The sequence below is a fragment of the Pelodiscus sinensis genome, chromosome Z (genome assembly GCF_052426305.1).
Source record: "Pelodiscus sinensis isolate ZL-2025 chromosome Z, ASM5242630v1, whole genome shotgun sequence".
In the NCBI taxonomy this organism is placed as follows: Eukaryota; Metazoa; Chordata; order Testudines; family Trionychidae; genus Pelodiscus; species Pelodiscus sinensis.
Genome location: NC_143085.1, coordinates 17,126,807 through 17,140,041, shown reverse-complemented (window position 1 = coordinate 17,140,041; position 13,235 = coordinate 17,126,807). Strand labels below are relative to the sequence as shown.

Sequence of the window (13,235 nt, the reverse complement as noted above, 5' to 3'; positions counted from 1 at the left end):
GGCAAAGTGAGGGAGGCCCAGTTCTGCACTCCAGGAAAGTGAGGGGCTGGTGGCAGCCAGCACTCAGTGCTGCCCAGACTAAAGTTCCCCTCCTGCCCCATCCCTCAGTGGAGCCCAGAGCAAACCACAGGGTGCTGCAGGAGTGATTTAAAAAGCCTGCAGCTCCAGGAGTCACCACTGCCAGAGTAGTGGCAGCTGGGGGGCTCAGGCCCTTTAGAATTGCTGGGCCCTCCAGCAGCCATTCTCTATGTCTCCCCCTGTCAGTGGGCCAGATCAGGCCTATTGGAAATACTCACATGCTTGAATGCTTTGCTGGATCAGATCTTATTGCATAAGAATTTGCTTTTTGAAAGGTCTCTTCTGTATTGTTGGCCTTTGCTCAAGCTACATTTTACTAATGTTCAGGGAAAAAAGCACTCGGAAAAATCACTAAAAAAAGGCACCGGCAAAACATTCCTAATGAAACAACAGAATGGTGTTAATAACTAAATCTTACCGCATAGTTTAGAAATGTGAGTCTGTCTATCCATCTGTGAGTCTGTTTGTTCAAGAACTACTCCTAAACTGTAAGAGCTAGGACCACCAAATTTCTATGCATCTTCCTCTTCTCATAACTCAAACGTCAGGATTTAGACTGTTTCTCATAAAACAGAAAGAAAGGGGTCTGTAGAATCCGGTATCCACAGAGCAATTATGACAGATATGATTATGGATCTTTATGAAAGAAATTACCATATTGAAAGTGTTAACATATGTCAAAGTAGAGTGTAAATCCTTTGCCAATGACAATCCAGTAGCCCTCAGGTAAGGCATAAATGGAGCATGAATGGAATATGCTGAAACAAACAAGGTTAGTTTGTACCCTAGGGCAGATTCTTTTACTTGGCTGCTCTTAATGTCAATCCCATCAATCTGTCAATTTCTCAATACTGCCTTTCAGAGATAAGAAGGCAGGTGAAACTGCTTTATAGGCAAGGGTATGGCTTACTCTTGTATATGGACAGATTGCATCATTGTGTTTTAAAAAGAACATCCAGCTAATTTCAATAGAGAGTACTGTTTTAAAAAAAAGTTATGACATTGAACAAGCTTACAAAGTATTTTTTTTCTGTCCCCATCTAATGGATAATCTATGGAGAGGCTCATAGCCAATATGCAGCTCACCAAGGATATGTCTACACAGTGGCGCTACTTTGGGATAGCGTCCATTATCCTTAAATAGCGTTCTGCATGTCTTAACAGCAAGTCTGTTATTTTGAAATACATTCTAAATAATGGGCTTGTTATTCCAACATCCCATAAACCTTGTTGCATAAGGGATTCATTAGAATAGCACTCTGTTTTGAAATTAGCACTGTTTAAACAGTGTTAAATCTCGATATAGGCTATCTCGAAATAAACTATGCAATTTGCGTAGCTCAAACTGCGTAGCTTATTTTGAGCTACACACTACTGTGTAGATGAACCCTGAGTTACTACTTTAACTCAAGTATGATAAAAAGCTGTAAATGGTATTGAAGATCCCAGGTTCAAACTCTGCTGATGACCTGGGGATAGGGCTGTATGTGATGGTGTGCACACTTAGGCTGTGTCCAGACTCCATGCCTCCGTCGACGGAGGCATGTAGATTAGCCAGATCGGAAGAGGGAAATGAAGCCGCGATTAAAATAATCGCGGCTTCATTTAAATTTAAATGGCTGCCCCGATCTGCCGATCAGCTGTTTGTCGGCAGATCGGGAGAGTCTGGACGCGATGCCCCGACAAAGAAGCCTTTCTTCATCGACACAGGTAAGCCTCGTGAAACCAGGTTTACCTGTGTCGATGAAGAAAGGCTTCTTTGTCGGGGCATCGCGTCCAGACTCTCCCGATCTGCCGACAAACAGCTGATCGGCAGATCGGGGCAGCCATTTAAATTTAAATGAAGCCGCGATTATTTTAATCGCGGCTTCATTTCCCTCTTCCGATCTGGCTAATCTACATGCCTCCGTCGACGGAGGCATGGAGTCTGGACACAGCCTTATTGTCCTTCCCAAAATGGGGGAGTGGAGCAGGGGGGAGAGAATGGAAGGGAAGATAAGGGGAGGAATTTTTCTTGCTTTCATCAGTATTTTCACTTGGAGCCAGATACAAGGTCAACTGATATGAACTGGAGTTCTTCCCCTGACTTCAGTAATCTTTGGATCACCATCTTGGTATTCCTACTCAGTATCCTAGCTACACCACAAGCCCCCTCCCCTCACCCCATGCATTGAAGCCATTTTATAACCATGAATCTTTAAAAATGATTTTTTCGTTTACTATTTGCTGCCATAGTGGATGGAGCATAAGTTTCATTTTACCCATTCTTAAGCTAAGTTACTACATTACAGTATTGGATATGTGTTCATGATATGTACATATTGTAGCAAAAGTAACCTTGTGTCAAGAACATTTTTAAGAGGAGTGTAGTGTCCATATTGGTGGAAAACCTGCAAGCCAAGAACTTGTCAACTGGTTTAGAACATGCATGGAAGCAAAGAATTTAGATGGTAGCACAAGGTAGGATTTAATACACTCAGCTGCTGAGCCTTTACTTCACACTGCCACCATGTGCTCCCAAAATAATTTGTCTCCCTCCACTGGCCAAAGTTTCACAGGATGTAGAAGCAGGGATGTCTGGTCATCTGAAGAAGTGGGCTGTGCCCATGAAAGCTCATGATACCATCTACACGTTTTGCTAGTCTTTAAAGTGCTACTAGACTATTTTGTTGTTTTTTAAATTTTTCCTGTTACAGACTAACTCGGCTACCCCTCTGAAGAATATTGGGAATCATTAGGAAAGAAATAGATAAGACAAAATAACATATTGCCTCTATTTAAAGGTATTGCATGCCCACATCTTGAATGCTGCATGCAGATCTGGTCACCCCATCTAAAAAAAAAAAGATTTATTGTATTTGGAAAAGGTACAGAAAGGGCAACAGAAGTGAGGAGGTAAAGAACAGCTTCCATATAAGGAGGGATAAATAAGACTGGGACTTCATCTTGGAAAAGAAATGATTAAAGGGTGGAGAGTATGTTAGAAGTCTAGAAAATCATAATGTTGTGGAAAAATAGAAAAAAGGAAATGTTATTCCTTCCTTCACTTACATAACACAAGAAGATGACCCAATTACATTTATAGGCAGCAGATTAAAACAAATAAACAAAATATTGGAACTTTTTGCTAAGAAATGATGAAAAGGCGCAACCTATAACAGGGTTCCAATACGAACAAAATAAGTTAAAGGAAGATCGGTCCATCAATGGCAACTAAGCAGAATGGCAGGGATGGTGTCCCTAACATCTGTTTTCCAGAAGCTGGGAATGGGCAATGGGATCATGAGGGTTGCTTGTTCTGTTTGTTCCTTCTGAAGCACTGGCATTGGCCACTATTGGAAGACAGAATACAGCGCTAAAATGCCCTTTTATCTAACCCAGTAGGGTCATTCTGATGTTCTTTGAGGGTATGTCTACACTATAAGACAAAGCTGAATTAAAATATGCAACTTCACCTACATTAATTGTGTAGTTGAAGTCGAAGTTGCTTAATTCAGCTTTTGGCACTGTGTACACTGCATGAAGTCAAAGGTCAGTCTTCCTTTGACTTCATAGAATGATAGAGCTGGAAGAGACCTCGGGAGGTCATCAAGTCCAGCCCCCTGCTCTAGGCAGGACCAATCCCAACTAAATCAACCCAGCCAGGAGATTCCACCACCTCTCTAGGTAACCCATTCCAGTGCTTCACCATCCTCCTAGTGAAACAGTTTTTCCTAATATCCAACCTGGACCACCTCCACTGTAACTTGAGACCATTGCTCCTTGTTCTACCATCCGTCACTACTGTGAACAGCCTTTCTCCATCTTCTTTGGAACCTCCCTTCAGGAAGTTCCCGCCATGAGGGCAGAGGGCTGGACTTGATGACCTCTTGAGGTCCCTTCCAGTACTAGTATTCTATGATTCTAAGTTGAAGGCTGTTATCAAATCCCCCCTCACTCTTCTTTTCTGCAGATTAAACAAACCCTAATCCCTCAGTCTCTTCTCCAGCCCCCTAATCATTTTAGTCGCCCTCCGCTGGACCCTCTCCAATGTGTCCATGTCCTTTCTATAGTGGGGAGCCCAGAACTGAAAACAATATTCCAGACGTGGCCTCACCAGAGTCAAATAAAGGGGAATAATGACATCTCTGGATCTGCTGGCAATGCTCCTCCTAATGCACCCTAATATGCCATTAGCCTTCTTGGCTACAAGAGCACACTGTTGACACATATTCAGCTTCTCATCCACTGTAACCCCCAGGTCCTTTTCTGCTGAACTGCTACTTAGCCATTCAGTCCCCAGCCTGAAACAATGCTTGGGATTCTTCTATCCCAAATGCAAGACTCTACACTTGTCCTTGTTGAACCTCATCAGATTTCTTTTGGCCCAAACCCCTAATCCAGTGTTTCCTGATTTTATTTGGCCACGGAACCCTTTTCAGCTTAAAATAATTTCAAGGAACCCCTAGAGTCCCCAGAGTAAAATTTGGCAAGCAAAAAAAAAAAAAAAAAAAAAAATTGGTCGAGCAAAAAAACCTGCAAAATACTCTGTCTCTTTACGAGGGGGCTGGGCAATGCCCCATTCTCACGGAACCCTTACTTTCACTTTGCAGAACCCTGGGGTTCCACGGAGCACCAATTGGGAAACACTGCCCTAATCTATCTAGGTCACTCTGGACTCTATCCCTGCCCTCCAGTGTATCTACCTCTCACCCTAGCTTAGTGTCATCTGTAGACTTGCTGAGGGTGTAAGCAGGGGCTGAACTGCTAAAAGGAGAGAGGTGCCATGGGCATGGTGTGCCCACTCCAATTGTTTAGCTCGTCAAGATAATTAACTATTAACTGTTGATATTTAAATACAGCTCAAGCCAGGATGGGGAGGGAATACGAGGTGTCGCTATGTAAATCCAATTCAGCCAGGGCTGATGGAGGATCAGTGTTGGAATGGAATGTGGTTTATTGTAACTAATTTGGGGCTGTTGTGGGGGTCACAAATCGTGCTACCCCTAAATGTGGGAACTGTAAAACATGATACTAGTGCTTGCAGGAGACCCATCATTGTAAGAGGTCTCCAAGAAACAAGCCTCCCCCCTTCCAGAATTGAGTGGGCTGAGCTGGGGGGAAGGTCTAAAGGACTTGAGGCAGCCTGCTGCACACCTACTAGCTATGAGCTGTAAGACTGGCCTAACCTAACCTTTTTCCCCCTTCGTTCTGAGGACTGACCTAAAGCAGACTCCATTAGGAGTGCTTTTGCTAGTCCAGTGGAAGCTGGAATCCTTTGCCAGTCAAGGTGGTAGTTAAAAGTTGAAATCACTACAAGCTGAAATCACTGGTTTGGCTGGGAGCCAGACCCATTGCAGCCAGCGAAGCAGCGGGTGGCCGGTAGGAGCGGCAGCCAGTAGAGTGGCTGGTGGGAATGATTGGCAAGCGGCCAGTAGGAGCGGCTGCAGGCGACCAGCGGAGTGGAACGAGACAGCTTATGGAGCATGGCAGAGTGGCTCACGTTAAAGACTGCAGCAGAACCCTGCGGAGAGGTGGGGCCGTCGGCTTCGGACCACATAAGGTGCCCCTATCTATCCCCCCACCCCCATTTCCACCCAGGTTGGGAGGTAAAATCCTGCAGGTGAACTTTTGGACTCTGGGTGCACTGACCAGGGACAGAGACTTTTGGGGTGTCGGACTTTGGGACTGCGGGTGATTCTTGGCTGGGGGAGGGGGGGCCTTAGCTCATGTTTGGGCTATGAACTCTATGGTATTTTCCCAAGTTAATGCCATATGACTTCTCTCTCTGTTTCATTAAATGTTTCTTTCCTACACTCAGACTCTGTGCTTGCGAGTGGGGAAGCATTGCCTCTCAGAGGTGCCCAGGGGTGTGTAAATTTCCCAGATTAGTGGGTGGGGGCTCGAGCTGGTTCTGTGTGAGATGGACCCCTAGATATTGAACCTGGACCTTGTTGCTGCCGGGTCTACCCGGCAGAAGGATTACAAGGGTGCAATCCATCCCCTCATCCAGGTCATTAATAAAGATGTTGAACAAAACCAGTCCAAGAACCAGTCCTTGGGGCACTCCGCTAGAAACTTACCACCAACCTGACATCAACCTGTTGATTACTACCCATTGGGCCTGACAGTCTAGCCAGCTTTCTCTCCATCTTACAGTCCATTTATCCAATCCATGCTCCCTTAACTTGCTGGCAAGAATATTGTGGGAGACCGTACCAAAAGCTTTGCTATAGTCAAGGTTTATCACATCCACTGACTTTCCCACATCCACAGAGCCAGTTACCTCATCAGAGAAGCTAATCAGATTGGTCAGGCACGACTTGCCTTTCGTGAATCCATGATGACTCTTCCTGATCACTTTCCCCTCTTCCAAGTGCTTCAAAATGGATTCTTTGAGGATCCCCTCCTCATGAAAGCAGAGTTCCCGGCATTGACCAGAGCAACACTCTCACTTCAAATTAGCGGTCTTAACTAGAAGACCCTAGAACAGTGTTTCTTAAACTGTGTTCCACGGCACACTGGTATGCTGTGAGGCAGTCAGAGGTGTGCTGCTGAGAACAACAGAGTTCAAAATAAAGGAGCAGGTAACTTTTTTTTCTCAATAACCAATAACCTTCCCCTCTCCCCTGACCCACCCTTTTTTTGTTTTGTTCAACAACAAAAATCTTGGTGTTCCTCATAAAAAAAAAATATTGTTTGGTGTTCCTCGGTCTTCAAAAGTTTAAGAAACACTACCCTGGAAGATCAACAGCAGCAGCTTCAATCTTCCTCTGCAGAGTAGATGTACCCAGTGCTTTTTTTGTAAGAAAAATGGTTCTGGTACGCCAGGGTCAAAGCTGTTGAGCAAAAAAAAAAAAAACACCCACAAGCCACACCGGGGGCTGAAATACAGTTCCAGCCCCTTTAAGAGCTGCGTGTCCCAAGCCAAACCACCCCAAGAAATAGGTGCCAGTACGCCAAGGGGGAATTCCATTCAACTCGAGTATGATAGGAAAGTAGGGGCATACCGGCACAAAAAAAGCACAGATGTACCCATATAGAGCTGAAATGTATATGCCCCCTTGCTGTAACCCACTAGACCCTACTCCTCTTTCAGAGCTGAGAGAGAGCCTTAGAGTCCTGACAGGGTCTCTCGCTTCCCAAAGTTAGTAACCGGCTGTGTCTAGACTACATCCTTCTTTCGACAGAGGGATATAAATTAGACACTTGGAAATTGCAATTGAAGCGGGGATTTAAATATCCCATGCTTCATTTGCATAATCGCATCATGGCACTCTTTCGAACAGGCGCCATTTCAAAAGTAAAACCGCGGTCTAGATGCTGTTCTTTCGAAAATGGCAGGCTTTTTCAAAAGATCCTGAACTCATTTTTTGGAGTCTAGACTTTCAAAATGGTGCTTGTTTGAAAGAGCGCCATGATGTGATTATGCAAATGAAGAGTGGGATATTTAAATCCCTACTTCAGTTGCAATTTCAAAGTGTCTAATTTACATCCCTCTGTCGAAAGAGAGATGTAGTCTAGACACAGCCTAAGTAAGAATATATATTCACATTTTAAGCCTAACTAGTGTTCCTTAAGTGACTTGCCACAAGATGTCAAAATATGTTAGTGTTAGAGCTGAGTGAGTCTAATACAGGTGACCACCACCTTGCGACATGATTGGTTCCCGGGGAAGCGTCGCAAGTCCGGGGAGTCATACCTCGAACCCTCATTAAGGATAAATGCCATGCACTGTTGTAAACGTGGGCCAAGGACTTAAGTCAGGGGGTTTCGGCCCTTTACACACTTTAAAAAATAGTTGTAAGCATGTGTGTGTGCACGGGGGGGAGGGAAATCGCACCGCGGGCAGTTGCAAGTTAGGGGTTTCCTGTACTTTTTTAATTTTCTTTCTTTTATATTGGACTTAGATACAGTGCTCCTGTCAGCTAAATGCTAAGTTGCCTGCAAAAAAAAAAGCAGTTTTCCAGTGCTTTAGTAGCCCGTGGTTATGGATGATGTGTGTGGGAGGAGGGCAGATAGGGTGGTTTCCCTCTTCCTGTTTGGTGCTTGGTTTGTACGAAGCATGCTCAGTAACACTGCTGAAATCATTATCCTCAGTCTGCCTCCCTTGCCCAGCATGCACAAGTTGGCTCCTCCCTACCAAAATCTGAAATGGTGCCTCTGCTGGGCACTTCCTATCTTGTGCTGAACCAGCGGTATGTTAGAGGAAATCCAAAATAAGACAGAATAGGCTGGATTCTTCATTCCCCCTTTTCCAGGCACAGCCATAAATTATCTTTACACTGCCCTGATTTGGTCCCTGTCCTTCTAATGCCATTACGATTGCTCTAAAATAGACTGGCTTGTACTGACCCTTTGTGGGCCATGTAACTGGCAAAGAATAGTAGGAATGCAGCGCATTCCAGGCATGTATCTTACATTGTTTGCACAGTGCCTATCTCAAGGGGGTTGTGGGGCTTCTAAGAGCTTCTGCAATAATAAAAATGTAGGAGAGGGCCAGCAAAGAACTGTTACTCCAGACCCACACTAGCCAGAGAATCTCCTCCCAATATGTGGATTTTCAGTAGTACATAAAACATCTGCTTCCTTAGGAAGGATGCTCCCAACCTGTATGTTTCTTAAAGTTGCTTCTCAGCTTCTGAATCTCTTGCTTCCCAAAATCTGTATCCCAAATTTAGGGAAAAATACTTAGGAACCAAATTCTGCATTGACTTACACTATGCTCAACCTTACTGAAATCCAGCCGGGTCTAATTCAGAACCAGTTTTCTATTTTTTTCATCCATGTGCAAAATACATTTTGTTATGTGCACCAAGGCATGTGTGAATATGCACCACCAAAGAAACACATGCTGCAGATTCTGGGCTCCATGGGCTCACTGCTCATCAGTTGGGCAGCATTTGAATTTCTCTTAGGTGACCACCCAAGCACTCAGCTTATTAAGAACACTCTCCAGCACTAATTTACCTTTTAAAGTAAGCCATTGAAACAATATAGAAACATCTCTGCCCAGGCCTTAAAATCCTGTGTCAGAAAGTTTCTCCAATGTCTATTTGTGAACTGTAGTTGTTAAAATGATTTTTGCAATGGCAGAATAGTGAACATTCAGCAAAAAGACACTGCTGTCCTTTTCTCTCCTTTTCATATATATTAAACTAATGGGATTATTTTAGTAAAAAGAACTGTTTTCCCTTCCAAATCTGCCTTCAGTGTGAACCCTGCACATGTCAACTGCTGCTACAATAATTGTTATAAGGAGTCTGAAGAGAAGATGCTGATAAAATCGCTGTTTGTATCACATTGGTCTCTCTCTCTTGGTAACACTACCATCACGTTGATCACACAGCTGTCACCTTAGGGGCGAGTGGTACACAATATTCCCTTTAATTTTTTCATCCATGTGCAGATTTTTTCCATCCAGGTGCAGAATAAATTATGTGCACCAAGGCATGTGCAAATGTGCACCACTAGTAGAAACACAGACCCTAACTATGGTTGCTCTGCTTATTAGCTAGGTGGCTTATGAATTTCTCTTGATCACCCGCACAAGTGCACAGCTTACATGGAACACTACTAGTGAATTCTGTAACCTGGAAACTAACCAGAGGGGATGACAGGGTACACAAAGCACAAGGAAAAATGCTGGCCTTTCCTGATATACAGAATGAGATTTTTCCAGTGTGCCCTCAAAAGAAGTTTTTACAGTACGTGCTGTGTATTGTGAGGTCTTTTCAGACCTTCAAACTCAAGACTCATATATACCCAAGGAAGCGAGGGAACAACCAAGTGACAGATGCTAGCACTTCAAAAGACTGCTCATACACCAGTTATCCAAGTTTATATTCATGTCAAACCCAAACTAAAACCCTCCATTCTTCTGTACAACTATTCTTTTGTACAACTGTAGTACAGGAACAAGAGGCACAAAATTTCCAGGTACTGCTTGCTAGCTATCCTCAATTCTCTTTTACATGCTCTCCGTGATGAAATTACCAGACTCTTAATGTCTTATTCTTTCTGCTGAAATTCATCAAGTGACAGCTGTGATGTGCAAATGGGAGAGAGATTTTATTTATTAAATCATTATTAACTTCATATTTTTAAACAAAATCACTTTGCCATGCTCCCTGCCTCTTATTCTTTTCTTTTGAGGGAACATTTGTACAATAAATTTACTGGCAAGAATGTTTGAGAAAGCTGATTTCAAATGATAACTGCAAGTATTCAAGGAAGCCAAATTATAAATTCTCACATGCAAATGTTCACATACTCAACCAATTAGGAAACAGAAATAATATTGTGTGACTTATCTTATTAAACACAACAATAAAAAGTGGTTATCAAACTCTCAGCTGATTACAGTCAAGCCATACTTTTAAAAAACTTCTCCAAGAAGCTCAAATAAGTTCAAAGAAATACTTGTGAGGAAATTCTATAATCTGTTTAGTGATATGCACCAATTCAGAAGAGCTTAGATTACTTTATTCCATTATTTGTTGCAAATTGTTATATCATCTCTATAAGAAAGTGAAAGAAGGCTGATTTCACCTAGACGGTTTTCAAAATGAACACATACTTTTACATAGAAACAGGCTAGCACCTCCACTTTAACTTAGAAGAGCAATATCTGTAACCAATACCTCATACAAATAATATAAAACAATTTTAAATTGCTAATTTTAAATTGCTTAACATGCAAGCCAGCTTTCAGAAAACAATCTGGGCAAATTATCTAAACTGAATGAAGAATCACACTGCTAACGGAGTTTAATATCCCTGCTTGGACATCACTGCCCCAATCAATCAATCAATCAATCAAACCATTTGTAGGCAAGAGAAATACACTCCGAATTAACAGTTCAGTAACCCAAGAGGAATATAATTTTTTAATTAAAAGAGGGATGGTTTTGGGGCACAAACACTTTCTCTGCTCATGGACAATACAAATAATATATGGGATATAGCTGAAAATATAACTGCAACATAAATAAATAATAAAATAAATAAAGTTCCACACAGAGTGTTTTCTTCCTTATGCCCAGAAACATACAAGAATATGTGGCTAGATTCTAATTGAGCAGCACTCTTTATTACCAATTCTACATTACTGGGCATCCAGCTAATCATTAAGACTGAGATTTTATAATCTTTACCCAAAGTGCATTACCCCGTAAACTGCAAGCTGTCCTAGAGTAGAAGGCAGTTGTTAGTGCGGGTACCAATGGCAGAATCAGTCCCATAATTTTAAAATAATTATCTAATTCATTCAATTAAAAGCTTGTTTATGACTAATTCTGTTAGAACTACACAGCTTCATGGAATCATCAAGATTTTTCTCATTTTACAGTTTAAACTCTTCTTTCACAAAATGGTGTTATACAAGCTCAATCATTTGTATAAAATGTTCATGTCAATAGTCCACCATTACTGGAATATGTTATCAAGAACAAGAGGAAGGGCTCTGAAGAAGCACTTCTGCCTACTGAAACTCCTTATTACAACCAACCACCTGATACAAACAACAAATGAACAACTGTTCAGTGATGATAAAGTTGATATGAAACCCAGAATTAAAGAGATACCCAAGCACAGGGCTTGACAAACCCAGAATAGCTGGCACAGAGCGATCTGCGCATGTGCAGAATGATCTGCGCATGCGCAGAGCGCAGAACTGTGAGAAACTGTGCAGCTGGCGAGCGGGGCTCGCCGCCGCTTGGCAAGCCCTGCCCATGTACATCACAATACCTGCTATCTTAAAGCAAAGAAGCAAGCTGAATCCTGACAATTAATAATGACTATTGTAATTGCCTGCATGCACCATCTTGTTAATCATAAGCTATTTAAGCAATTCATACCTTTGTACTCCCACTGATTGCACTTCCGTTATTTCCACAGTGTTCACAAATGAGACGGCCTTCAGACCTCCGTATGAGGGTGACCTAGGCATCCCTGTAGGAGATGATGGGGCCTGATGGCCTGGTGACTTGTAGGAGCCATTGCTCAGCCTGCCCTGTAGTGCCTGATGGGACTGGACATTATTATTGGTTAAATCGGCTTGAAGGGAAGTTGTGGAAGTCCTTGGTGCCCTGGCCATTGCACTTGAGAGGGAAGACACAGAGGACTGCAGTAAAGGGTTCCTTGTGCTAAAACTGGTTCCAGTCATCAAATTGTCTCTGGAGCCATATCTTATCACCATGTTGCGAGCATCTTCAGACAGCGCACTGACTTGTTGAAGGCTATAAGAGCTAGGGGTGTCGTACACACCTGAGTCTGCAAACACCGAATCTGGGTGAGAGTGGAGGAGCTTCTCCCTCTCTTCCATTTCTTTCCTCTCCTGGATGGATGCCATGATGGTTTTTGAAAGGTTGTCATAACGGACGGGAGAGGGGTCCCGCTGGTGCGGAGCTGGGCCCCCCAGCACTGGGCTGAAACTCTGTGGAGCTTGGCGCTGCAGCTCACTCCCCCGGAGGTGGCACATTTTGGCTGACAAATATGGCGAATGGTACCCAACGGAGCCGACAGCAGAATGGGCTATGCATTTCCTCCCAGAGGGGGATGTGGGGTTTAGCAGACTGTCATAAGACAGACTTCCATTTCTGTTTGACAGTGAGCTAGGGGAAAAGACGCTTTTGTAAGGGGTGGAAGCAGCCCCTTCCGATTTTATTGGATGAAGTGGCACTTTGTCTGTCCCTCTCCTGCTGGCAGACTTCAAGCTCAGGGATCGCGAATTGACGGCAAAGGAGTCTATCTGGAGTGGGGAAGATTGATAAGTCTTGTGAAGGGAGCTCTTCCTGTAGTTCGGGATGTCCAGGTTGGGCTCTGATTGGAAATCAAGGCTCTGGTTGTTTTCTTCAATCAAAACTCCTTGCTTGTGTCCCTCCTGCATGGTGATCTAAAACAGAGATGCTTATGAGAAAGGGAAGGCACCCCATGATAGGACACAGCACGCTGCACCAATTTGCTTCCCCTGATGAGTGAAAAGTACATAGCAATTCAAAGGGACGTGTGGTTCCTGGACACCAGCACTGCTACTACAGCAGCGGTGCTGACTGGAGCCCCGGGTACTTTAATTGCCGTTGGAGCCTCGGGTGGCGTGCTCTGGGTGGCACTGAGGAAGGGGTCATGGTCCAGATGGCACTGAGGGACAGCTGCCCCACCCTGCCACATTCGCCTGA

The 13,235-nt window shown here is 43.6% G+C and overlaps 1 protein-coding gene across 3 annotated transcripts in view; it reads right to left on the bottom strand.

Annotated features, from left to right (window-relative positions):
• The window catches only part of ZDHHC8 (zDHHC palmitoyltransferase 8), a 229,300-nt gene that overhangs the window by 12,979 nt on the left and 203,086 nt on the right, over window positions 1-13,235 (bottom strand). For all 3 annotated transcript variants that reach the window (XM_089775273.1, XM_089775274.1, XM_006134609.5), the window contains one exon: window positions 11,916-12,952. In XM_089775273.1, coding sequence (XP_089631399.1) covers window positions 11,916-12,952 — 1,037 coding nt within the window. The remainder of the gene's footprint in view (window positions 1-11,915; window positions 12,953-13,235) is intronic.